This window comes from Staurois parvus, unplaced genomic scaffold (assembly GCF_062004578.1).
Source record: "Staurois parvus isolate SC_StPar_1 unplaced genomic scaffold, SC_StPar_1.0 ptg000983l, whole genome shotgun sequence".
Classification (NCBI taxonomy): Eukaryota; Metazoa; Chordata; class Amphibia; order Anura; family Ranidae; genus Staurois; species Staurois parvus.
The window spans coordinates 1,004,763-1,031,588 of record NW_028318779.1 but is presented as its reverse complement, the minus strand read 5'-3'; the positions used below and the strand labels follow the sequence as shown (position 1 = coordinate 1,031,588).

General features: G+C 42.9%; 1 protein-coding gene across 1 annotated transcript in view; it reads left to right on the top strand.

Moving 5' to 3' along the window:
• Window positions 1-26,826, top strand: part of FBXO47 (F-box protein 47) — a 422,258-nt gene that overhangs the window by 304,373 nt on the left and 91,059 nt on the right. Inside the window, exons 7-8 of the mRNA XM_089657332.1 lie at window positions 23,064-23,210; window positions 23,974-24,116. Of these exons, the coding sequence (XP_089513458.1) occupies window positions 23,064-23,210; window positions 23,974-24,116 (290 nt within the window). The remainder of the gene's footprint in view (window positions 1-23,063; window positions 23,211-23,973; window positions 24,117-26,826) is intronic.

Genomic DNA, 26,826 nt, shown 5'->3' with positions numbered 1-26,826 from the left:
AGTGGATCAGGTCTCAGGAATACAGGTACAAGCTGAAGACCATTTAGCTCCTGCTCATGGTGACAGACCAGTTTAAATAGGACACTGGGCCCCAAGTGCGCATTCAAATTGGTGTGCAAACATTTATATGTGTTGCCATTGGCCAACTGTATGCATGACAACCTGGACCCCTTTATCTCTGTGTCCCTTGGCCAAACCGAGCATAGGAGGAGATGTTGCTCACCCCCTCATAAGAGATAATATACCCCAATAGCAAAGATGCCATCTGTGCCCTTTGGGCCATACTGCAAGGGGCCTGTGTGTTGGGGAGTGGCCTCCAGGACTCCCCAGGGTTCTGGGTGGGGTTCCTCCTCCTGGGTTGCATCACCTAATGCTGAGAATGGAGTTCCTGTCCTCGGCTTCAGGAACTGGTTGTTTGTAAGTGACAAATTCAGTAATCTTAAATTCTCTTGGTTGACCCTGTGCGTGATATTGAAAGTTGCATTATGGCTGTTACTTTTCTCCTGACTTTCCTAGCTACCAATGCCCAGTGGGATGCCTTTCGGGATAGAGTCATTTAACTTCTGGTGTCCAGATCCGACTGTCCTGAAAGCTATGGCTAGGAAACTGCAGGATGTGGTGATTCTTCTTTTTTTTTGTAGGCAGGTTTTACCACCCATCACATTAGCCTCTATGTTTATAGGTTTCAGGTTCCTATCCCTTTCTCTGTTGTTTTGGGGGTTTTTTCTATGTTTTATGACTGCTGACTATACATTTGGTAATGGTGTGTCATCCCTAGACATGGGTTATGTTTGTCAACATACATTCTCTATTGCTGGGGAGAGAGGAGCACTTTCTTCATGCATTCTCTGACCACTCTCCCATATGCCTGTGCTCACACAGCCTATTGGACACCAATTGTGAGAGCCATTGAAGCATTCCTCTGTAAGGCATCATAATCCCCCTTCTTTCCTTGTTTTTCCCCTTCCTCACACCAGCACTATGTCATCTCATCTCCATCCTCCTGCCTACACCCTCTCTAAGCCCCCCCACCTCTAACCCCCCTCTCCTCCCCTCCTTTTTTTTCTTGTTACCTTTTTCTCTCTTTCACCTTGCTGGACTGCAAGATGGACACGCTATCCATCACTTTCTAAATTGCCAAGGAACTAACTTTTCCTGAAAAAAGGAGGAAGATCCTTCCCGATTTGATATTCGCATTCCAATATAGCCTTCATACAGGAGACTCATTATAAAGAGGGGAAAACAGAAATGGATGGTTTCCAATGTCCTATCATTCCTTCAGCAGCTCAGCTAAATCCAAGGGCATCTCCATCCTTATCTCTCACCAAGTCCTTCTGATTCTTTTGGATTCACAGGTTAACTTCTATTTCTAAGGGGCTTGATTGGTGGCATTAAGATAACCCTGGCCACAATATACGCCCCTAATGTAAATCAGGACCATTTCCTAGGGAAGGTGCTGGAGAGACTTATCATATTCTAGGGGGAGACTTTAACTTTTTATTGGACCCTCAGATAGACACATCTATGGGTGGTTCTTCGACTCCCCGTAGCTCCCATAGGAGAATTCTACAGGCTCTTCATAAAGCCTAACTAATAGATTTTTGGCACCTGCTTCATCCAATCAAACGATACTATACATTTTACTCCCCCCCAACATAAGATGTACTCCCATATAGACTTTTTTCTTATATATTGCATCACCAACTTTCCCTGATCAATGCCTCAGAAATAGGGAACATCATGTGGTCGGATCATGCCTCGGTCACCCTGAAAATTACCCTCATACCCCTCTCCAAAGCCTGGCATTGGACGCTGAATGAAACCCTCTTACAAGACACCTTTGTTCTGAAGGATGTTACAAAAGAGCTCCGTCTATACTTCCAAACTAATGATACCCCAGACAGTGACCCAGGTGTTGTTAGGAATGGACTGGCCAGCAATGGTGGGACTCACCTGCCTTTTGATCTGCAGTACCAGGGCTGGCCAGCGGGTGCTCCCAGCAATCAGAGACTCAACCTTTCAGCCAGCTAACACCTGGAACTGATGATGCTGGGGTATTTAAGGGATGGCCAGACCCGCAGACTCTGCCTTGGTGTTGTGTTTGTCCTGGGCCCTGTATCTGTCCTGCATCCTGTTTCTGTCCCTCTGCCTGACCCTCTGTACTACGCTGCTTGTTACCTGTTTTGATCTCTGGCTTGTGACCCTGACCATCCCTCTGCCTGACCCTCTGTACTACGCTGCTTGCTACCTGCTGAACCTGGCCTGTGACCCCGACCATTCTCTGCTTGCTCCCCCCGTACCTACCTGCCCAATTGATATTGACCCGGCCTGCCTGACGACGCTTGCTTGTATGTACTGTTATCTGTGGGTGGTTTGGTTTGGTTTGTTTGCACTGTATTATGTTTAGTATTGCACTGCGTTTATGTTTGTATGGTTAGTGTTAATAAATTGTATTGTTTATCACATATCTGAAGTCTGCGTTTCCCTGCATCAGTCACACACCTCTGGTCATACCTGGGAGCCCTGACAGGTGTAGTGTGGGAAACTCACTAGACCATGATGAGGGGAATCCAGATCAAACATGACACCTGACTCAAGCTAGCTCTAGAAGCCAAACTCCAGTCACAAAATCTCGAACTGACTAAAAGCACTCTAGACACCAAGATCAAAAGGAATTAAGTCTCCACATGCAGGTAGCCTCTTTACTTAGATGTAACGCCAAGGCCACACTGAAGTTGTCAGGGCTCCGGGTATGACCAGACGTGTGTGGACTGACACAGGGAAACGCAAGCTTCAGATATGGTATAAAAAGGACAATTTATTAAAGACTAACAATACAAACATAAACGCAGTGCACCAAACCCCAAGCTAACACAAATACATACAACAAGGTGAAACAAACCCAAACCTAAACTGATACAGATACACAGGTACATACACATATAGAGCACAATGTAATCAGGCAGGCCGGGTCGATAACTATCGGGCAGGTAGGTACAGGAGGAGCAGGCGGAGAGAATGGTCGGGGTCACAAGCCAGGGATCAAACAGGAGAAGTCAGCAAAGGTCCGGATCAGGCAGGGTCGGCAACAAATCAGTCAGACAGGAACAGGAATGCAGGTAACAAGATACAGGGGCCCATGGAAAAACACACACCAAGGCACAGACTGCAGGTCTGGCCATCCCTTAAATACACCTGCAATCAGCCTCAGGTGTTTTGGCTGACTGCAGGGTTGAGTCTCTGATTGCTGAGAGCACCCGCTGGCCAGCCCTGGTACTGCAGCCCACAAGGCAGGTGAGTCCCACCATTATTGGCAAGTCCATTCCTGACAGAAGTCCTGTTGGAAACATTATTATGAGCATGGTGATAAATGTGGCTGCCTATTGGCTAGAGCTCTGCAAGATCAGCATACCTCAATACATATACCATATATCACTCGACCTGATGGTAGGACAGTTAACTTACCAAAACAGATAGCCGCAGCCTTCAGAGACTTTTACGTGTCTATATACAACCTCCCCACCTCAAGACCCTATTGTCAACATCTACTCTTCACTCCCAAATAGAGGACTGACTATTTTTCTCACCCCCCCCCCCCCTTGACTTAGCACATCCCTGCAACAAAAACTGGAAAAGCCCATTACCACTGAAGAACTCCAGATTGTGGTGAGTTCATTCAAACCAGGCACCAGAAATCACTCAGGCAAGGTGGCTTTACAAATATTATAAACTACTTCTACAATATCTAACCCCACACATGATCGAAACCTTCAACTTGTCTGGATGGGAGACTGCTTTTCCTCCTGATTTCCTGAGAGCCCACATTTCAGTTATTCCTAAGGAGGGTAAGAACCCTTCAGCTTTTGGCAGTTACTGCCCTATTTCATTATTAACCACCTAACGACTGCTCACAGTAACTATGCTCAATCACATACATGAACGTGATCAGCGTAACAGTAGAACAGTAACTCTACAACAACAAAAAAACTACAACTTTTGTTGGTTTTTAAAATTCTTTATGGGTTTTTTTTTACCTTTTTTAACTTTAACCAGATTGCAGGATCTCTCAAAATACGATAGCCAGTTTCCTGACTACCTAACATATTTCAAGACCCTGTGCCAATATGTGCCCTGAACTGTGCCGTGCTGTACCCTATACTAATACTCCACTAGTGTGTGGTAGCGACGGAAGCAGTCCTTGAGGCAGAGAGCAGGTTGGCCAGGACAGGAGGAACAAAAAAAGCGGGTGTCACGCCTAATTCCGTGCTACAGACACAACATCTTTTTTTTGTGTCCTTTGGGTTGGGGTACCAGGAATAGTATTGGGAAAAGGCCTCTCATGCAGCCAGCTAACTGCATCTGGGTTGGGTGTTTGGGTCACAGTACCTTATGGAAACAAAAAGGCTGTGATGATCTCTTCCTGGAATTTTAGGAAAGATCCCCTATGTCCAGTTACTTTGTAAAGCACAAAAGCATTATGTAGAGCCAATTGAAATAAATAAACAGACACTTTTTTGTACCAGCATCTGGCTTTTCGGGAAACTAAGAACTGCTTCATCATCTGGTCGTTGAATTACACCCCTCCCATGTTAAGGATATAGTTGAGGACACAGAGGGACTTCTCAACAACACCAACTGCCATGGCAATTTTATCTGTGTGAATGGAAGATAAGACTAAAACATCCTGTTTGTCCTTCCACTTCACTGCGAGCAATTAATTTCTCAAGCAGGCTTTTCCCCCTTTCTAAGATGGGTATTTACAAGCCATTGTGGGAAGCCAAGGAAATTAGGTCACAGATATTTTGCTGGGGAGTATAGACAGCTGCAAATTTTTGGTTATGGTGATTTACGAGGGGCCGAATTTTGTGGAGCCAGTCAAATTCAGGGTCACCCCGAGGACGACAGAGTGTATTATCATTGAAATGCATAAAACCCATTATATTCTCATATCTTTGCCTGGCCATGGCAGCAGAGAACATGGGCATATGATGAATCGAGTCTGTGGACCAATACAACTGCAATTAATTTTTTTTAGTAATGCCTATGTTGAGGGTTAGCCCCAAAAAAACTTTGCATTTGGAAACCATAATAGGTTTCCATGCAAATGGTCTGGTAAGGTTTGAATTTGAGTTGGTGGCGATAAACTTTTGTGGATATAAATTGCTTTGATCTGCAATCAATGCATACAGATCTTGAAAAACGGCTCCAAAAAGTCAAGGGGAGTAGTTAAATGTGCTGTTTCCACCTGAATTCTGGGGTGGGCAGTGAATGGGGGAAGCACAGGTGCTGCAGAAATTGTAGGCTACCAATTGGGATTTGCAAGCACATCCGGAAGGACACTATGGGCTCTACGAGCCTATGTGCAAATTCTAGGTGGCTGCGGGATACTACTTGAGCTCTCCTCCACAGCAGCTTGTACTGCACATATGGGACCCACCAGTTCACCAAAAGGTAGAGCGGCACTAGTACTGGCACTCTGCTGCATATGAGAATCATCATGCGATTGTAACATCTCCGCAACCTGGGAACGGGGTCGGGTATTCCTGACCTTAGCAGGGACCTCTTCTCCATCGTCTGAGCTATTTGTATTTGTACAGGTTCATATTCTGAGGCAGATTCAATGAGACTTCCCCTTCACTCTCATCTGATATGCTCAGAATCCTGTAGGCCTCTTCACTAGAGTACCTTTCGTTGGACATTTTGGCCACTAAATTTATAGGTACCTAGTGCGACTCATGGGAAAAAGAGCACCTTGCTGTCAGGGACGCTTGAACTGCTACAAAAAAATGTACCTGCAAGTGCTAACAGAGATCAGGCCTGATTCTGCGAACACTGCGGTTTTGTGTGCAATATATCAAGTGATAGCAATTACATAGGTGCTAAGAGGTGCCGGGGCTGATCCCGCTAATGCTGCATTTTTGGGGACACTATAATAATGTGAATGCTGTTATAGTGCTGATCTGATCAAAGATATTGATCCGTTCAGACACTATACTAGCAATGGAGATTTATTGTGTATGTGAACGTGTTCCTGGCAATCAAGGGGTTAAAGGTGATGACTGATGTAGTGACGGGCAATCTGACGCTATCTGGGAGGAGTGCTAACTGACGCTAAAGCTATCTGAAGTTGCCAGTGACAGTAAAAAAAATCTGCACACTGTACTAATGACACTGGTGACAGGGCAGTGAAGGGGTTAACTGGGGGGGGGGGCGATCAAGGGATTAAATTTGTCCTAAAATGTGTTCTAACTGTGTAAGTGTGCTGTTTTACTTACGTGTGTCTGCTTTCTTCTCTCTCTGGGACGAAATGTGCCCAGAGAGAAGATTGCATCATTTCCTGTACCTGTGTAAGTATAAACCAAGGCCAAGGATCGATCATCCTATTCAGATCGAACATCGCTGGCCTAAATCGGATTATTGATCCCTTGGGCACTGAATCACAGCATTCACGGGTCGGTGGGCACACTCCCGCGCGCCCCCAGCCCGCGATCACCGCGGGAGCGCAAATTACGTATATACGTGATTTTGCGCACCCGTGCCGCCCTGGTGCAGTATTTCTGCTATAGGGCAGACAGAAAGTGGTTAATAACTCTAATGGAACCAAAGAAGTTTGCCCCCTCTCCCCATTCCTTTTTACCCCGCTTACCCTAGAGCCCTTCTTCTGTATATCACAGGTTAATCTCTCATATAAAGTCATTGTGTATGCAGATGATCTGTTCTTAAAGTGGTTCTAAAGGCTCAAGGTTTTTTACCTTCATACATTCTATGCATGAAAGTAAAAAACCTTCTGTTTGCAGCAGCATCCTCCCCCCCAAAACTCACCTAAGCCCCCTCTCAGTCCAGCGATGTGCACTGGAGTATCAGCTATCCCGGGACTCCCTCCTTTCGTTGTCAATCACAGCCAGTGAGCCAATGAAAAGAGAGAGAGGACGGGGCCGAGTCAAAGCTCCGTGTGTGAATGGACACATGGAGCAGCGGGTACCCCCATAGCAGGCTGCTTGCTGTGGGGGCACCTGACAGGAGGGAGGGGCCGGGAGAGCCTGTGGGGACCGGAGAAGAGGAGGATCCAGGCTGCTCTGTGCAAAACCACTGCACACAGCAGGTAAGTATAACATGTTTGTTATTTTTTCTTAAAAAAAAAAGCCTTTAGAATAACTTTAACCAATCCTACCATTTCCTCCCCAAACTGCTCCAGGAATTTGAACACTATGCTTTTGCCAATTTGTATTCCACCTGCCTTTTTAAGTTTTTTCTGGACATTAGTGAACAAACAGCATCATGAAGGCCAAGAAACACACCAGACAGGTCAGGGATAAAGTTGTGGGGAAGTTTAAAGGAGGGTTAGGTTATAAAAAAAATCCCAAGCTTTGAACATCTCACTGAGAACTGTTCAATCCATCATCTGAAAATGGAAAGAGTATGGCACAACTGCAAACCTACCAAGACATGGCTGTCCATCTAAACTGAAAGGCTGGGAAAGAAGAGCATTAATCAGAGAAGCAGCCAAAAGGCCCATGGTAACTCTGGAGGAGCTGCAGGGATCCACAGCTCAGGTGGGAGAATCTGTCCACAGGGCAACTATTAGTTATGCACTTCAAAAATCTGGCATTTATGGAAGAGTGACAAGAAGAAAGCCATTGTTGAAAGAAAGCCACAAGAAGTCCTGTTTGCAGTTTGCGAGAAGCCATGTGGGGGACACAGCAAACATGTGGAAGAATGTGCTCTGGTCAGATGAGATCAAAATTGAATGTTTTAGCCTAAAAGCAAAATGCTATGTGGGGCAGAAAACTAACACTGCAGATCACCCTGAACACACCATCCCCACCGTGAAGCATGGTGGTGGCAGCATCTTGTTGTGGAGATGCTTTTCTTCAGAAGGGACAGGGAAGCTGATAAGAAGATGGATGGAGCCAAATACAGGGCAATCTTAGAAGAAAACTTGTTAAAGACTGAAAAAACTGGGGCGGAGGTTCACATTCCAGCAACAATCCGACCCTAAACATACAGCCAGAGCTACAATGGAATGGTTTGGCTCAAAGCATATTCATTTGTTAGAATGGCCCAGTCAAAGTCCAGACTTAAATTCAATTGAGAATCTGTGGCAAGACTTGAAAATTGCTGTTCACAGATGCTCTCCATCCAATCTGGCAGAGCTTGAGCAAATTTTCAAAGAAGAATAGGCAAAATTATCACTCTCTAGATGTGCAAAGCTGGTAGAGACAACCCGAAAAGACTTGCAGCTGTAATTGCAGTGAAAGGTGGTTCTACAAAGTATTGACCCAGTGGGGCTGAATACAAATGCATTATTTGTAAAAAATGTTGAAAACCACTTATCATTTTCATTCCACTTCACAATTATGTGCCACTTTGTGTTAGTCTATCACATAAAATCCCAATAAAATACATTTACTTTTTTGATTGTATGACAAAATGTGGAAAATTTCAAGGGATATGAATACTTTTTCTAGGCACTGTATTCCACTGCTGTGGAATCAAAAAGAATTGTAAGGAGACCACGAAAAGAGAAAGAAAGAAGAAGGAAAGAAGCAGAAGGGGAGGGAGGGGCGTGTGGGCACATCCCCCACAGACTCGGATTAACCGCATAAGGACCACTCACCGTACATTTACTGCTGCAGGGCAGCCCCAGTGCGCAAAATCAGGCGCATAAGCCCATTGGGCCGCAGAGTGGAGGTGAGGAGGCAATTCAGCCATAGGAGGAGAGTCACTCACCAGCACTGGAAGTTTTGTGTGATCACGCACAATGCATGAATTTTTACTGTGTTGAACACCATCACTTACCATTTATGAACTGTGCATACCCACCTGGAATAGTTTTACCCACTGGTCACGTTACAGAGTGGGAGTGAGGGGGCACGTTTATTGCTATTTATTATTAGTCACCTTGATATTTGTCAATAGTGGAGCTTCTGAAATGCATTGCAGCCGGGACACCGCTGACGTGGCGAGCGGCTCCTTGCTTGGTTCCGCTGTTATCACTGATCCATCCACCTAAGTGACCACGATCCCGCTCCTCTGCCTGTTCTTCATTTCCATTTGCCAACTGAAGGATTTTAACAGTAAGTCTTCTGCATTAAAGCCTTTACTGTTTTTACACTATTCTCACCTGGCGCCTCCTTTCCTCTGCTTCCCGCGGCACCTGTCATCTTCTTCCCTGCCAGGCAGGAACTTTGAACACACATCGTCGAGTTGCATGCGGCTCCTTGCATGGTCCCACTGTTGTCACCGATCTATCCACCCGACTGCACTACGAACCCGCTCCTCTGCTGCTCCTTCCACTCCACATGCTGACTGAAGGAATCCCAGATGTAAGTCTTCCATTTTTACAGTTTTTCACTGAATTTACTCCTGACCTGGTGCCCTCCTTTTCTTCTGAAAATGTGGAATAGACTCCATCAAGAGTTGGCTCTGGCCAGCTCAGTGGATTTCTTTAAAAAATTATTCCTGAATTATTTCTTGGATACACAGAATATAACTGGATACTAACATTCATAGGTAAGGTTGATCCAGGGAATATCCAATTGCATCTCGGGGGATCAGGAAGGAATTTTTTTCCCCTGCAGGAGCAAATTGAATCATGCTTTGCTGGGGTTTTTTGCCTTCCTCTGGATCAACTGTGAGTGTAGGATTATAACTTTTTTTTTTTTTTAATGGTTGAACTGGATGGACCTTTGTCTTTTTTCAGCCAGACTAACTATGTAACTATGCAATTTTGCACTTGGGCAGCACAGTGGCTAAATGGTTAGCACTTCCACCTGGTAGTACTAGGGTCATTGGTTTGAATCCCAACCATGGCACCACCTGCCTGGAGTTTGCATGTTCTGCCTGCGTGGGTTTCCTCTGGGTACCCTGGTTTCCTCCCACCTCCAAATACACGTTAGTAGGTTAATTGTCTCCTGTCTAAATTGGCCCTAATATGTGTATGTATGAATATAAGTTAGGGACTTTAGATTGTATGCCTCTTGAGAGTAAGGAACTGATGTGAATTTACAATACATATGTAAAGTGCTGTATACATTGGTGTTACTTAAGTACCTGTAATAAATAAAATTACCTAAGTGATTCTGTTTTTATTTCTAATTTTTAATGTTACCACACCCGTTGGATATTTTATATCCAATGTAGCATCCTATAGCAGATATTGGATTATATTTGCCATCCCCAGGGTATTTTTTCTGGCCATTCTCTCTATCCTGGTATGTTCCTCTAAAAATACCCCTTTGCAGTCGTTTTATTATTCCAGCCATCCCGATGTCCTCTCCTGTTTAATTTTTCCTATATATACTCACTAAGCACATACATCTCCTGGTAAAATGGACCAGCATTTTGACCTAAAAAACATAAACCAACCCTCTATATATTTATTTTGCTTCAATTAAATTTATTTTTGTATCTATGTTTTATATTTATGTCCATTCCCACTTTCCTCTATTGGTTTCCACTGTCCTCAATTTCACAGCACCATCCTTGTTCCTGTTTGCTTTGACCGCGGTTTTCCACTGCAACACTGTCCTACTACAGTTGAATATTAGACTCCCTAAACACAAGCCACTCAAACCTCAAGACCGGCTCCCTTGCTGATCCAACCATTCAGACCAGTCAGACTAAAGTACCCAGTCTGTGGTACCCAGTGACAGCCCCGCCCAGTTCCTGCCTCCATATAGTGAAATTCATAAACCATTCCCCCAAAGTAGAAATGTCACTATAGAGATTCCCAAAGACTGCCGAAGCCGCTCAGCCTCAGGAGATGGCTTGTGCTCTGTGCTGAAAGTCTGACAGTTCCAGCATCACTCTCCAGCTGCTTCCCTAACGAACTCTGCAGTTTCCAGCCACTTGCTTGCTGATCTCTGTAAACAGCCTCACTGCTTGCCTGCCAAACTCTGCAAGATGTAACCAGTTTTCTGGAGATCTTCCATACCGACATGCTGTATATGCCTACATCACATGCAATGAGTGCATGACTTCTGGATTAATTTTTTTGTCTTAGCCTACATTTTATGGCTGTGCTCTCTCTCTCTAATCACTTTCCATTTGTGTATTAGGTTAATCAGGACCTCTATGTTAGGGGCAGCACTATCTTTAATTCCCACATGTATTGGCATCTGTAGAACAGATACTTTTGCTCTTCCATCAATCCTCAACAGTGACCTTCCCCTCACCCCCACCTGTTTTGCTTCTCTCTACCCTGCCCCCTTTTTCTCCTTTGATTAATATCCTTCATATGTAGACGCAGTAGGCAGCGCTATAGTTTTCATCCTTGTGTTATGAGAGGCAATCGAATACTGTCATGTTTCACATGACTGTCATATTGACTGTCATATGCCTTTACATGTTTCAGTGTTTTGTCTCTGCTTCTCCCTTTCCATTAGTTTAGCTAATATTGCATAGATAGCCCTCCCCTTTTCCCAGAAATGCATTGCAACAACCTCATGGCATGAAGCAAGACACAGTATATTCTTTTGATCTATGGAATTTCATTGTTGTAAGATTCTCTCAGTTTATAAAATAAACTTCACAAGATCTACAAGATGTCATTCTCATTGAGGCACTGACTGTGGTATCCAACAGAGGTTGAAGTTATCGCTATCTCATGACAAATGTAAGTTACAGAGATCACACTATCAATGCTTAAATTGGAGACACAGAACAAATACGATGTGAAAATAAAGGCATCACCCAGAATCAGCAAACCTTCCATAAAGGTGTTCAGTTTCTGGGGTATTCAGGGGGTATGTGACCTAATTTCTGGGGTATTAGGACTCTTCACATTAAGCAAAATCAGTCAAGACAATTCCTCAACATAGGCCGGCGTTGTATGTATATATGTAGGTGGGATGGAGGGGGGGAGCAGAAGGGACTTGGGGAAAGTGGGTGGGGGAAGAACAGGTAGGATTGAGAAGAAAGGAAGAAAAAAAAAAGAACTTAAAAAATGTACAAGGGGATAGACTACACCCTAGACTCTAAGACGCCTTAAGTGTGGTGGAGAACACTCCAAGAGCACTCACTGAAAAAGGCCACAGGCTGTGTGAGTGCTTGCCTACAAGAGGGAGGGGTAAAAACAGTCAAGGGTGGGTTTCCCTGAACCCAACAAAAGCTAAAATGAGTATGATAAGAGATAGGACACATGAATCAGAGCACAGGCATATACAACCAGTAATAATGATATAAACAATGAACAACCAGTGTACAGATGTGGAGATCTCTGGCCTATATACAGATATGTGTACTACCTGGTGCCAAAGGCACTGGTCGGTTTCAAGTCAGCTCAGATCCAGACAACTCCGAGAAACATGGGGTCTCTCAAAGGGAATGGCACTGGTTATATGGGTAGAAGTGGACAGATACGCTAACAAACATTATAAATGCAAGAAGGACAAAGGTAACTGAGCAAACATAGCTGAAACATGAAATGTCCTTAAACATTTTATAAGAATCTCAGCATCGCATTCTGCTGCAGAGACTCCCACAGGATAGAAGGGGGGACTGAAGAAGGTGGGTTACCCTGGCAGTGTGCCTGAGAGATCAGTGAAACATTAGGTCCATACAGTTCCTGTGTGACCCCAGTGGGTCATATATAAACTCGCAGATTGTGGAATAAGTACTCAGGGTTTTGTTGAAGTAGATGAAGCAATTTCCCTTCTAGATGTGGCAGGTTGGGGAGGCAAACTGGCTCATACTGGCTGCAAACAGGTCAGGGAGGTGGCCATATTGTTGTACGAAGAAGGAGCTGGATCCTTTGCAGGTTACCAAGTGCAGACGGAACCCCCGTCGATATGGAATGTTGTTTATTTGTCTGAGTTTGGTAAGGAGGGGCCGCATCATGGCTATCCCTTGTAAGATGCCTCTGGATAAGTCTGGGAAAATCCTGATTTTTGTCCCATTGAAGTAAAGTGTGCCCATTGACCATGCTTTCCTGATGACAACCCCTATAACATCCTATATCCTTCATGGGCCTCAAGTCTAATGCCCTGTGTTCGCAGTCTAGCTTGAGTTTTCTGGGTCCTGTGTTTCAAGGTGGTGATGGTGTGTTCAGGGTGATGTGCAGTGTGAGTTTTCCGCCACACATAGCGTTTTGCTTTTAGGCCAAAAAGTTCAATTTTGGTCTCATCTGACCAGAGCACCTTCTTCCACATGTCTGCTGTGTCCCCCACATAGCTTCTCACAAACTGCAAACAGGACTTCTTATGGCTTTCTTTCAACAATATCTTTCTTCTTGCCACTCTTTCCTAAAGGCCAGATTTGTGGAGTGCACAACTAATAGTTGTCCTGTGGACAGATTCTCTCACCTGAGCTGATGATCTCTGCAGCTCCTCCAGAGTTACCATGGGCTCTTGGCTGCTTCGCTGAATAATGTTCTCTTTGCCCGGCCTTCCAGTTTAGGTGGACGGCCATGTCTTGGTAGGTTTGCAGTTGTACCATACTCTTTCCATTTTGGATGATGAATTGAAAAGTGCTCCATGAGATGGTCAAAGCTTGGGATATTTTTTTTATAACCTAACCCTACTTTAAACTTCTCCACAATTTTATCACTGGCCTTTCTGGTGTGTTCCTTAGCCTTTATGATGCTGTTTGTTCACTAACGTTCTCTAACAAACCTCTGAGGGTTTCACAGAATAGCTGTATTTATATTGAGATTAAATTACACTCTATTTTTTAATTAGGTGACGTCTGAAGACAATTGGTTCCACTAGATTTTAATTAGGAGTATCAGAGTAAAGGGATTGAATACAAATGTATGCCACACTTTTCAGATATTTATTTGTAAAATATTTTGGAAACCATTTATCATTTTCCTTCCACTTCACAATTATGTGCCACTTTGTGTTGGTCTATCACATAAAATCCTAAAAAAACACTTTTTTTTGCTGCTTCAAGGTTCAGTGTGTTGTGCGTTCAGAGATGGTATTCTGCATAACTTTGTTTGTAGAGAATGGTTACTTGAGTTGTTGTTTCCTTTCTATCATCACAAACCAGTCTGCCCATTCTCCTCTGACATCAGTAAGGCATTTTCATGCACACAACTATCACTGGATATTTTAGAACTATGGAACCATATGAAACTATGGAAAACTGTTCTTCTTTGAAGTATGAAAAGATCCAGCTAGCAAATTCACCTGCTGGAATAAAAGCTGTCTTTACTGCTTACTGTAAAGGTGATGTTAGAATACTGTCCACATTAATCTGGTGCACATTCACCCTATTGTAAATGATCATAAAATGCCAAGTAAATTTGGGTGAATGTCAGAAGGGTGAATTGCTTTAAAAAAATCACAAGATAATTTGTCAATGAATCTTTTATCAATAAACCCCTAGGTCTTTCCAAAATGTTCATAAACTTTCCAAGAAACTAACTGGATATAAACTGCAATATACAGTCAGGTCCATAAATATTGGGACATCGACACAATTCTAACATTTTTGGCTCTATACACCACCACAATGGATTTGAAATGAAACGAACAAGATGTGCTTTAACTGCAGACTGTCGGCTTTAATTTGAGGGTATTTACATCCAAATCAGGTGAACGGTGTAGGAATTACAACAGTTTGTATATGTGCCTCCCACTTGATAAGGGACCAAAAGTAATGGGACAATTGGCTTCTCAGCTGTTCCATGGCCAGGTGTGTGTTATTCCCTCATTATCTCAATTACAATGAGCAGATAAAAGGTCCAGAGTTCATTTCAAGTGTGCTATTTGCATTTGGAATCTGTTGCTGTCAACTCTCAAGATGAGATCCAAAGAGCCGTCACTATCAGTGAAGCAAGCCATCATTAGGCTGAAAAAACAAAACAAACCCATCAGAGAGATAGCAAAAACATTAGACGTGGCCAAAACAACTGTTTGGAACATTCTTAAAAAGAAGGAACGCACTGGTGAGCTCAGAAACACCAAAAGAATCGGAGACCACGGAAAACAACTGTGGTGGATGACTGAAGAATTCTTTCCCTGGTGAAGAAAACACCCTTCACAACAGTTGGCCAGATCAAGAACACTCTCCAGGAGGTAGGTGTATGTGTGTCAAAGTCAACAATCAAGAGAAGACTTAACCAGAGTGAATACAGAGGGTTCACCACAAGATATAAACCATTGGTGAGCCTCAAAAACAGGAAGGCCAGATTAGAGTTTGCCAAACGACATCTAAAAATCCTTCACAGTTCTGGAACAACATCCTATGGACAGATGAGACCAAGATCAACTTGTACCAGAGTGATGGGAAGAGAAGAGTATGGAGAAGGAAAGGAACTGCTCATGATCCTAAGCATACCACCTCATCAGTGAAGCATGGTGGTGGTAATGTCATGGCGTGGGTATGTATGGCTGCCAATGGAGCTGGTTCTCTTGTATTTATTGATGATGTGACTGCTGACAAAAGCAGCAGGATGAATTCTGATGTGTTTCTGGCAATATTATCTGCTCATATTCAGCCAAATGCTTCAGATCTCATTGGACGCCGCTTCACAGTGCAGATGGACAATGACCCAAAGCATACTGCAAAAGCAACCAAAGAGTTTTTTAAGGGAAAGAAGTGGAATGTTATGCAATGGCCAAGTCAATCACCTGACCTGAATCCGATTGAGCATGCATTTCACTTGCTGAAGACAAAACTGAAGGGAAAATGCCCCAAGAACAAGCAGAAACTGAAGACAGTTGCAGTAGAGGCCTGGCAGAGCATCACCAGGGATGAAACCCAGCGTCTGGTGATGTCTATGCGTTCCAGACTTCAGGCTGTAATTGACTGCAATGGATTTGCAACCAAGTATTAAAAAGTGAAGAGTTCCGGGGCGGAGCCTGACGATGGCGACGGCGGAGAGCTCGAGCTAGGAGCTCTCGCACGAGCCCTCTCTGACCGACCCCCCCTATTTTCTGTCTTAATTCCCCCCAGCGGTATGGAGCCCTAGATGGCAGAGATATACCTCGGCCTGGTGGGCTTTCTTTGATGGGCAGCGGTGCGCGGTTGGAGCCGGAGAGCAGTGGAGAGAGACTGGGACGCTGAGCCTGGTTGCCGGGAGACGAGGAGGCGCGGCCGGGGCACGTGACCAGCCGCGGTGCATCCCTGGGAAGCAGGGACGCCGGCCGGCCGAAGGCGGACAGGGGGAAGGAGAGTCGTGTGAAATTGGAAGCCGGCTGCCTCCCCGATGTGACAGGGAGACGCTCACTGCTGCCTATACCCCCCTACCTAGCTGGCTGTCCGCACCTGGGCCTGGTGGAGCCAGGAAAACCAGGAAACCCATCCTGCCTCCTTGGAACGAACCCTAAGGAGGAAAAGAAGAAGAGAGGAAAAAGGAAAGGAAAAGAAGAGGGAAAGAAAAACAACACAACATCGGAAACCCTGAGAAATCCCCCCCCCCCCAGGACTGAGCAGCAGTGATGGCCCTCCGTACAAGCATGGAGCTACCATCTTGAGAAGGGAAGGGTGAGTGAGAACTACTGGGGACTTACTGTGTTGCTGTGTTGTGGACCCCAGAGTGACATAGAAGACCAGGTGGTGAAAGGAGAGGGGAGGATTTCCAGGGGTTAGAAGAGAAGAAGAGAGGAGGCCCTGGTGTCCTAGGTGTCCTAGGAAAATAAAACATAAAAAAAAAAATTGCAAGTTTGTCTGGTCCAGAAATTATAAAGGAGAGGTACAATCCCATCTTGAGGATATAGAAAGAAAAAAAAAAAAAATTTAATAACAGAAATTTCACAGAGGATATGAAGAATAAGGGTCCCAAGGCAGCAGGGCCCAAAGGGTCTCAAACAGGAACAATAAAGAAATTTACATCATATGGAAATATTACGCCAGAAAGGGCCCAGGGCACAAGCACAAAAGGGGAAATGGACATTAGTTCAGGTAATAGTCCGAGATTATCATTGGGCACGAATAGCAGCTGCAGCCAACAAATAGAGGATGGTTCGGGAAAAAGAGAACCAGATGGGGAACTACAAGCACCAAATAAGAAAGAGATGATAGAAATGTTTCAGAACCTGGAAAAAATGATAAAACATGAAATAACAGCTATTCGTAATGACCTAGGGCACCTGCTATCAAGAATAGAAGAAATAGAGGAGAAAGTTAAAATTCAGGCCCAAAACTTTGATAACTTAAGGAAAAAAATAAACCAATTGGAAAACACTCAGAAAAAATTGACCTATAGGATGGAAGCCCAAGAAAATAAAGAAAGAAGGTGTAACCTTAGGGTATGAGGAATTCCAGAGACTGCAAAAGGCGAAACACTATATGAACTAGTGAAAAAAATATTGAACTCCATAAGAGATAGACCTGAAACAGACGGGATCAAGTTAGACGGAGTGTTTAGAATAGGAAAGCTCAAACAGGCTACTGAGAAGGAAAGACCGAGAGACATAATTGTACAGTTCCAAAAATTTGGGGTCAAAGATGAGATTTGGAAGAAGACCAAGGGAAGATCATTAATTAAATATGGAGATTTGACTATCCAAATTTATGCAGACTTAACAGCAGAGACCCTATGGAGAAGGAGATCCCTGAGACCCCTGTTGGAGCAAATGAGGAAACAGAATGTGCAGTATAGATGGGGTATCTCAGCATCTCTGATTGGCTGGAAAAACGGGGTCACAGCCTACTTGAGATTTCCGGAGGAACTAAGGGACTTTTGCGAGAGACTGGATTTGCAAAGAATGGAGATGGCGGGGTGGGAAGAAGAAGAAGAAGATAAAGGAGATACAGATGTTACTAGGAAAGAGGACTGGCAGTGGGTCGGGGGGAGGGGGAGGGAGATTTTGGGGTCGGGGAGAGAAGGGAGGGAGAATTAAGTAGAAATTATGTTTTTTTTTTTCCTTTTCTCTCTCTCCTGCTTCCATCTCTCGCCCCTGGTCTCTACCCTCCGGATGTTGAGGTCCTTCAGAACACTCTGGTGAAGGGAGGGAAGTTAAGATTCTTCTTGAGCTTGGACGTTAGAGAGAAGAGATCTGGGGGGGTCGGAGGAGAGGAGAGCCGTCCATGGGCGGAGCTTACGCCCTAAGTTTTAAATCAAAGGTGGAAATAGATCCACAAATGATTTGCAGGCAGTTTATAAGCCTAAAAACGGGTAGGGGAAAAAGAAGAGAGGGGGGGAGGGAGGGGGGGTGGGAGTGGGAGATGGGGGTTGGGGGGGAGGATGAGGGGGGAGGGGAGGTGGGGTTAAAAGGTTGCACGATAGAAGGGCCTAATAGAAAGAGGTTTATTAGAAGAGAGATAGACAGATTTAAGAAGGATGGAAGAAATACAGGTTATAACATAATGTGAACGGGTTGAACTGTCCTGGGAAAAGATTTAAGTTGTTTAAAGAGTTACACCACAGGGCAACGTCAGTGGTATTTTTACAGGAAACACATTTTGAGATAGAGTCAAATGTGAAATTAAAATCTAAATATTATCCAACATGGTATTACGCTGACTCCCCAATTAAAAGAGCAAAAGGGGTGGCAATAGGGTTGGCAAAGAACATGAGATTCGAGCTGGAGGATAGAAGAACTGATCCGGAGGGGAGATTCCTATTTTTGAAAGGTAAATTACAGGGAATCGAGTGTACATTAGCCAATATATATTGCCCCAACAAAAAGCCGGAGATCTATTTGAAGGGTCTGTTGAAAAAACTGATGGACTTTAAAAAAGGGCGTTTGATAGTAGCAGGAGACTTAAATCTCTGCATGGATCCCCAAAAGGATGCAACCTCCCCTGTGCGGAGAGAGGGGGGTGGGTCTCTGAGAGCTTTGAAGAAAGCGATTCACGAGTACCAACTGGTGGACACTTGGAGAATAATGCATATGAGAGACAGAGACTACACCTTCTTCTCTAAGGCACATGAGATATATTCGAGGTTGGATTATATTTTGATAGATCATCAACTCATAGAGCTATTGGTTAAAATAGAAATAGAGATGAGTACATTCTCGGATCATGCCCCTGTCACAATGAAAATGGGATGGGGAAGATGGTGGACGGGAGGTTTAGGATGGAGGTTAAATGAGGCCCTTCTTTTGGATCAGGACATAGCTCAGAAGATTGGGGAAGATATCAAGCTATATTTTAAGGAGATTGAGACAGAGGAAGTATCGACAGCCACAGTATGGGAAAGTCACAAGGCATATATAAGAGGTATCCTGATTGCGATGGGAGCAAGGAAGAAAAGAGAAAGAAGAGAGAGGGTTAGTGGGCTCCTAAAAGAAATCCTGGATCTAGAGCAGATGCAAAAGAAGAAAATAACAAGAGAAATAAGACAGAAGTTAATGGATAAAAAAGATGAATTAGAGAGATTGATGGACGAAGAGAGGAGAAGAGGATATAACAAAGTACTAAATGAAAGATATAGATGGGGCGACAGACCAGGAAAATATTTAATGAGAGCTCTGAATAAAAAGAAAAATAGAAATTATATAGAAAGGATAAAAAATTCTAAAGGAGAGTTGGTTTATTCAACCAAAGGGATTATTAAAGTATTCACGGAATACTATAGAAAACTGTATAATATTAGCCCCCATGGCTCTTCAAAGGAAAATGTAAAGGATATTAATTAAAAAAGGATGATATATTTAAAAAATGCAGGATTACCAAAGTTAAGTGAAATACAATTGAATGCCTTGGATGCGGAAATTTCCCAGGATGAAATAAAAGTAGCATTAAAAAGTACAGGGGGTGGAAAAAGTCCAGGTCCGGATGGGTATACAGTTAAGTACTATAAAAAATATAGTGAAATATTGTTACCTAAGCTGAAGAAGTATATGAATGAACTGGGAGGAGGGATGGAGGGTAGAAGAGAATCTCTTCAGGCCCATGTTGTACTCATTCAAAAGGAGGGAAAAGACCCTTCCCAGTGTTCTAGTTATAGACCAATTTCACTATTGAACACCGATACTAAGTTGTACGCAAAGGTCCTAGCAAATAGGCTGAAAGATCTAATGCCTGAATGGATTCACGGAGATCAGGTGGGCTTTGTCCCAGGGAGAGAGGGTAGAGACAACGGGTTGAGAACTCTGATGCTCATTCAGAAAAGTAGAAAAGGGAAGGCCCCGGCGGTACTACTGTCGATTGATGCCGAGAAGGCGTTCGATAGAGTGGACTGGGCCTTCATGATGGACAACTTAGAAGTGTTGGGGATTGGAGAGAGAATGCGTGAGTGGATAGGTAAACTATATAGAGAGCCCACCGCAATTATCACGGTAAATGGGGAGAGGTCGGAATCCATTGGAATGTCCAATGGAACAAGACAGAGCTGCCCACTGTCCCCCTTGCTGTTTGTTCTGTCATTGGAACCCCTGCTGTCTACGATAAGGAATAGTGGAGCGGTAAAGGGAATCTGGATAGAAAATATAGAACATAAAGTCGCGGCCTTCGCGGACGACCTATTGTTTTATGTAGACAACCCTCGAATAACATTACCTAATATAATGAAGATCTTGAAGGAATATGGCGATTTATCAAATTTAAAAATTAACCCAACAAAAACAGAGATCTTGAACATTAACGTACCAAAGAGTGAAAAGGAAAAGCTACAAAAAGAGTTCCCCTTTACATGGAGAGAAAAAGATTTAAAATACCTAGGAATAAAACTTGCTATCTCATATAAACAACTGTATAGATTAAACTATATTTCTTTAATAAATGAGACCAAGAAAGAATTAAAAATATTAGAAGGAGGAAACCCATCATGGATAGGACGTATAAACTTATTTAAAATGGTAATCATACCTAAAATACTGTATAGATTCCAAATGGTCCCAATTAAACTCCCAGAGGCCTTTTTTAAGATAATGAAAAAAATGTTAATAAGATATATTTGGAGGAATAAAAAACCAAGAATAGCATACGAAATATTGAGTAGAACTAAAGAGAAAGGGGGAATGGGACTACCTGATGTCAAGAGATACTATAAAGCAGTAATTTTAGCAAGAATTTATGATTGGACATTCAACCACAAGGGGAAGAGTTGGGTACAAATTGAAAACGAATTGAGTGGGATTAGTTTGAGTAAGATGATATGGGTCCCAGCACATCTTAGAAGAATTAAAGAAAGCACAAGTATTTACACTTTAAATGTTTTAAGGGCATGGGATAATCTACACAAAAGTAGGAAATGGGAATTCAATTCTATATTAATGCCTCTTGTAAATTCTGATTATTTCCCCCCAGGAAAGGATGAGATATCAGGTAGATGGTTTAAAAGGGAAGATATCCAACTGAGAGATGTACTGGATGAGGGGGAATTGAGACCATTTAAAGAATTAAAAGAGAAGAAGGGAGAAAGTTTTATTGGAATAGACGAGTGGAAATATCATCAGTTAAAATGTTTTATTGGAAAACTACCAAAACCCCTGAGATTAAAAAAGGATTGGAATAGGTTTGAAAGGTTGTTAGAAACACGTAGAGATGGGAAACACGGTATTGCCAAGGTTTACAGAATACTCACAGAATTAGACACAGACACAAAGTTAATTTTTATAACGAAATGGGAAAGAGATATGGAGGTGGTGTTAGATGAGGACCAACAGAACAAGATATATAGATTGATACACGAGAATGTTAGTATGAGAGACGTGGAGATTAATTATAAATGTTTGACACGATGGCATATTACACCGAGTATTGAGCACAAGATGAGGAGGGAAAACTCTAAAATGTGTTGGAGAGGTTGTGGGGAGGAGGGCACGGTGTTTCACATATGGTGGCAATGTCCGAAAATTCAGGCTTTCTGGAAGACAATAGTTAACTCAATAGAAATAATAACTGGAAATGACATAGGGTTAGACCCAACGATGTGTCTTCTACACAATGCTGGGATCTCAGTAAATAAATATAAAGAATCAGGCATATGGTACTATTTAAACGCTGCAAAGGGGTTGATACCCAAGTTCTGGCAAAAAACAGAGGTGCCGAAGGAGGAGGATTGGATCAACAGAGTAAATCAGATAAGTAGAATGGAAAGATCTTACTATATGCAGGAAGATAGGATGGGAATATACTATACAAGATGGGAAAAATGGGAAAAATCAGGAATGAAAGAGAAGTATAGAAAACTATAAATTAAGAAACTATTGGGCCTCGAGAGAGTAAAGAACGTGCTAAGGGGAGGGAGGGGGAAGGGGGGTGGGAAAGGGCTGGGAGGGGAGGGAAAGAAAAGATTTATTAGAAGGGGTAAGGTAGAAATGTATGGAATATTTATATGTATTGTTATCTCTTCTTATGGAATTTTTTGTAATAATATGAAAAACTAATAAATATTTAAATTAAAAAAAAATAAAAAAAATAAAGTATTAAAAAGTGAAAGTTTGATTTATGATTATTATTCTGTCCCATTACTTTTGGTTCCTTAACAAGTGGGAGGCACATATGCAAACTGTTGTAATTCCTACACCGTTCACCTGATTTGGATGTAAATACCCTCAAATTAAAGCTGACAGTCTGCAGTTAAAGCACATCTTGTTCGTTTTATTTCAAATCCATTGTGGTGGTGTATAGAGCCAAAAATGTTAGAATTGTGTCGATGTCCCAATATTTATGGACCTGACTGTAGATTTTAAAGCTGAACTTCACCATCTCAGTCAACACCGACTATCCTTATGCTACTAGCATGGTCAATAGATAGGAAAGTGTATCAGATTAACTTATTTAAATCTTTTTTTTACATTTCTTCAGCTACTTCCTGGCTTTCATGCCTAGGCAAATTATGTCATACATCCCAGGAGCCTTCAGGAGGGGAGGAGGAGTCTTTGCAGCTAAGCACACCCTTCTGCGTGCATGCCTGGGCTAAGGGCAGATTGATTCCAGGCAGTAAATGCTACATGAATCATCTGCCCTAACTCAAGATGGCCACAGCCAGAAATGCTAGGGATGCTTTTCAACATGATTTCTCAATAAAATAAAGCATGGGGATATGGATGGATTAGGGGAGTTTTAATTTTAAAAATGAAATAAACAGCATTTTAGGTTTGTGGTGCTCAGATGCAGTGAAGTTTTGCTTTAGGCCTACCACTAATTCAATAAACACAGTTTACTATACACAGTTATTATACAATATTTATTCATTTGGGTCCCATAATATTTATTAGGACATGTAGCATGGCTGAAGATGACGGAAGGGGCAGCTGATGAGAACAGCCTAAAAGGGCTGGCTGATGCCATCAAACTACTCTCTGACACAGGAGCCAAAGAGTGGACAGCTGATGATGTCATGAGTCTGCTGGACGAACTTTTAGGTAGAATTGCATATTATTTTCACAAGTTAAACAACTGAACAATTATTTTGTTTTTACTGTAGGTCAGAGAACAGCCATATTGACTCTACCTATGTCTGCTTACGGGGGATTTTTTAAACCAAGTTATTGAAGCAAAGGTGCTCACACATAGTAGAAAGTAGTACTGCCACTCATATTATCTATATGTACTTACATAGTCTTTTGAAATGCATCTTGCTATGATCATTTATTCACTGTTCTAGTTTACACACAGTACACAATACATTAGAGTGATTCTAAAGGTTTATTTTTTTTAAGAAAAAAAAACAAACATGTCGATACTTACCTGCTGTGTGCAGTGGTTTTGCACAGACCAGCTTGGATCCTCCACAGGCTCTCCTGTCCTCTTCCTCCTGTAGGGTGCACCACAGCAAGCAGCTTGCTACAGGGGCACTTGCTGCTGCATGAGTCCATTCACACACAGAGCCACGGCTCGGCCCCAACCTCTCTCTTCTCATGGGCTCACTGTATGTGATTGACAGCAGTGGGAGCCAATGGCTCCCGCTTCTGTGTTCTGCCTTCTGCCAATGAGAAGGTTTGCTGAGACTCCAGTGAACATCGCTGGATCAAGAGGGGGCTTAGGTAACTATTAGGGGGTGCTGAGGTGGATGCTACACACAGAAGATTTTTTTACCTTCATGCATAGAGTCTTTACAACCACTTTAAAGATAAGAATACTACCTTTACTGCAAAGTTTACTATAAAATGTCCTTTCTGGTTTCAGTGGTCCCACAAGAGTGGCTGCTGGAGAACAGTGCTCGCCTCCTCATTCTTGGTGGCAACAGTATTTGTTTCACCTTTATGGCTAGTAAAGCCGTTAATGGGAAGATAATGGATCTAGCCCGAATGGTTGTTTTCCTTGCACTGGTGAGTACTCAGTGAAACAGGCTGCAGATCTAGTGTCAATTGAAGAATTGAAAATTGCAAAATGATGTTACTTAAGATTTACCTGTCACCAAATAAAAGGATCACATAGATGACATTTTGTCCCCATGCGATGAAAAATAAAGTTTAGTGGAAAAACAACTAAAGTTACACCCAAGCAGTTACTCTGCCCCCAAAAAATGTTTTTTGCCCCACATACAAGCACACAAGAATGCAATCACAAACCATTAAAAAAATGCAAATAAAAATATTGGAACCTCTACTATTATTTGCTTGAGTGTCTGCTTTCAGAAAATATAAACAATGTAATACTTTTAGGGTTTTAAATAACCTACAGGCCTAAAATGATTTTTTAACAAAAAACATGAGCTATGGTCACTGCATTGATCTTGATGACATCAGAGGACCTTAGCCTGCCAGAATATATGGGAGAGGAGGCTGGAGGGACCATTCTAGCAATGCAGAGGATCCTGCAGGAGCATAGGATCAGGTAAGTAAAACTGCTGTAACAAGTGTCTTGAAAAAGTAATGAGGATTATTATGTTTCCTGGAGCTTTAATCTATCTCCTTAATTGTTATACAGCTAGCTTTAGCTATAACCTATCTTGTTTGTTTTTTCACATACAGCTAAATATGTCAAGGCATAAAGCGGCACCAGAACAGTGTTTGAGCTCAAACTTCTAGAGAAAGACATTTATAGATTTTGACTAAGCAAGGTTGTGCAAAACAGGAGCATAGAAACAGACTAAGAGACTGATTTACTACAAAATTGCAGCTTGATTTTTTTTTTAAATTCTTCTATTTATCCAAAAGTTGCATAATACAATATATGCAGGAGTAGAGCATCAAACGGTGCACAATTATCCAAGACAACAGTAACATTGACTAAACAGCAAAATCAACGTACCAAAAGGGAACATATGAAAATGGAGTAGACAGCAGGTCAGTGGTCAGATAAGACATAGAGCAGTGTTTCTCAATCTTTTTTTCAGTCAAGGCACACTTTAAAATCCTGCACAATCTTGGGGCACCCTTAAAAATTTGGCACAATCTTGGGGCACCCTTTAAATATCTGCACAATGTTGAGGCACCCATTACAAAATGTAAAAAAAAGTAAACTAATAGTTTTAAAGAATGCAGTGACATCTACACATGTGGGACACCCAATGTCAGAGGTGATTTATTCTTCCAAAGCAAATACACCTGTGCACACTGGTACTGACTAGTATTCCATTGTTTTTCTTCTCCCTAAGTTTCTCTCGCTCACTCAGCTAGTGTGCCCCAAGTGCTGATGGAGAGTAACGGGAAGGGGCAAGCAAGGATGCTGTGCAAGTGCCCAATGTCCTTCTTATCAACTGATGACATATTTGTTTTTTTATGTTGCCAGTGGCTACAATGTTGTAATGGTGCACAACGAAAACCTGTGGCTTTGTGTAACTAAATGGCAGGCTTTGTCCACTTGGTGGCTTAAATACAATTCAGGTTGGGAAACCTCCTGCAAGTAGGCGTCAGTATAGACATAATATTGCCACGGTCTCCAAGTGTTCCAGAAAAGCTTCCCCTCATCATATAAAGTGGCCGTAAGGTCCTCCATGTCCCTGAGCTGATTAGTTTTAGACTACTAATCACAGATCTCCAGCACAAAGAAATACAGACCTTCCCTGCATTCAACAGCTGAACCATTAGGGAGACTTTTTTATTGGATGTCTTGTGAGGTACAGCAGACACGCCGCTGGATTTCTGCTAAGTCAGCATTCATCAGATGTTTAATGGTGCCAGTCACTGCTTGCCAAAATGGTCTAATTATAGGGCAGGTCCAAAAGATGTGAAGCTTCATGCCCTGTTCTGAGCCACATCACCAACACAAGTCCAAGACCTGTGGAAAAATACATTGAAATGTTGTGGGCACCCTATACCACCTGGTCAGGATTTTGTAACTGGTCTCTTGAACCTTGGTAGCAATGGAGGATTTCTGTGCAAAATGGAGGATTTTCTCCTTTTGTGAATCAGTGACATGCGTATTGAGATCAGCTTCCCACTTGGAGAGAAAGGTGGGGGTGATATCATCCTTTGGATGGGTCAGGGCTGCATAAAGAATGGAAAAACAATGATGGATCGGTTCCCTCTTGTGACAAATACTTTCCAGTTCTGTAAGTGGACGATGGATAGAGCAAGAAAGTTTGCCATTGGACCCCAGGAAGTCCCAAAGATGGAGACGGCCACCTGGCATCAGACGTTGAATCTGAGGTTTGTCAAGTCCCAGCTGAAACTCCGGATTTCCCAGGATGGGAATCATGGGGGGGCAGCAAAAGAGAGATTGAGGAGCTGCAAAAGGCCTTTCTAGAGACCAGCAAGGTACTTCCAAGGGTGGGATGGTCAGTAAGGTCTTTAGGTAACATGGCGATCCAGGGCCAGCTCTTTGCCATACCCTGAGAGTCGCCCAGTTCCATTGTCACCCAGTGTTTTGCCAAAGCATGACAATACCAATCCACCAGCCTAGTAAGATGAGCTGCTCTTTGGTAGGCTCAGATGTCAGGGAGGCCTACTCCACCCTGACGTTTGGAAAGATGAAGGATAGAGATGAGCGAATCGAAGTAGCCGAAGTGGAATTCGAGTCGAATATCGGAAAAATTTCGATTCGCGCCGAATCCGAAAAATAGCCTAATTCGGACGCGCGAATCGAAATTTTTCC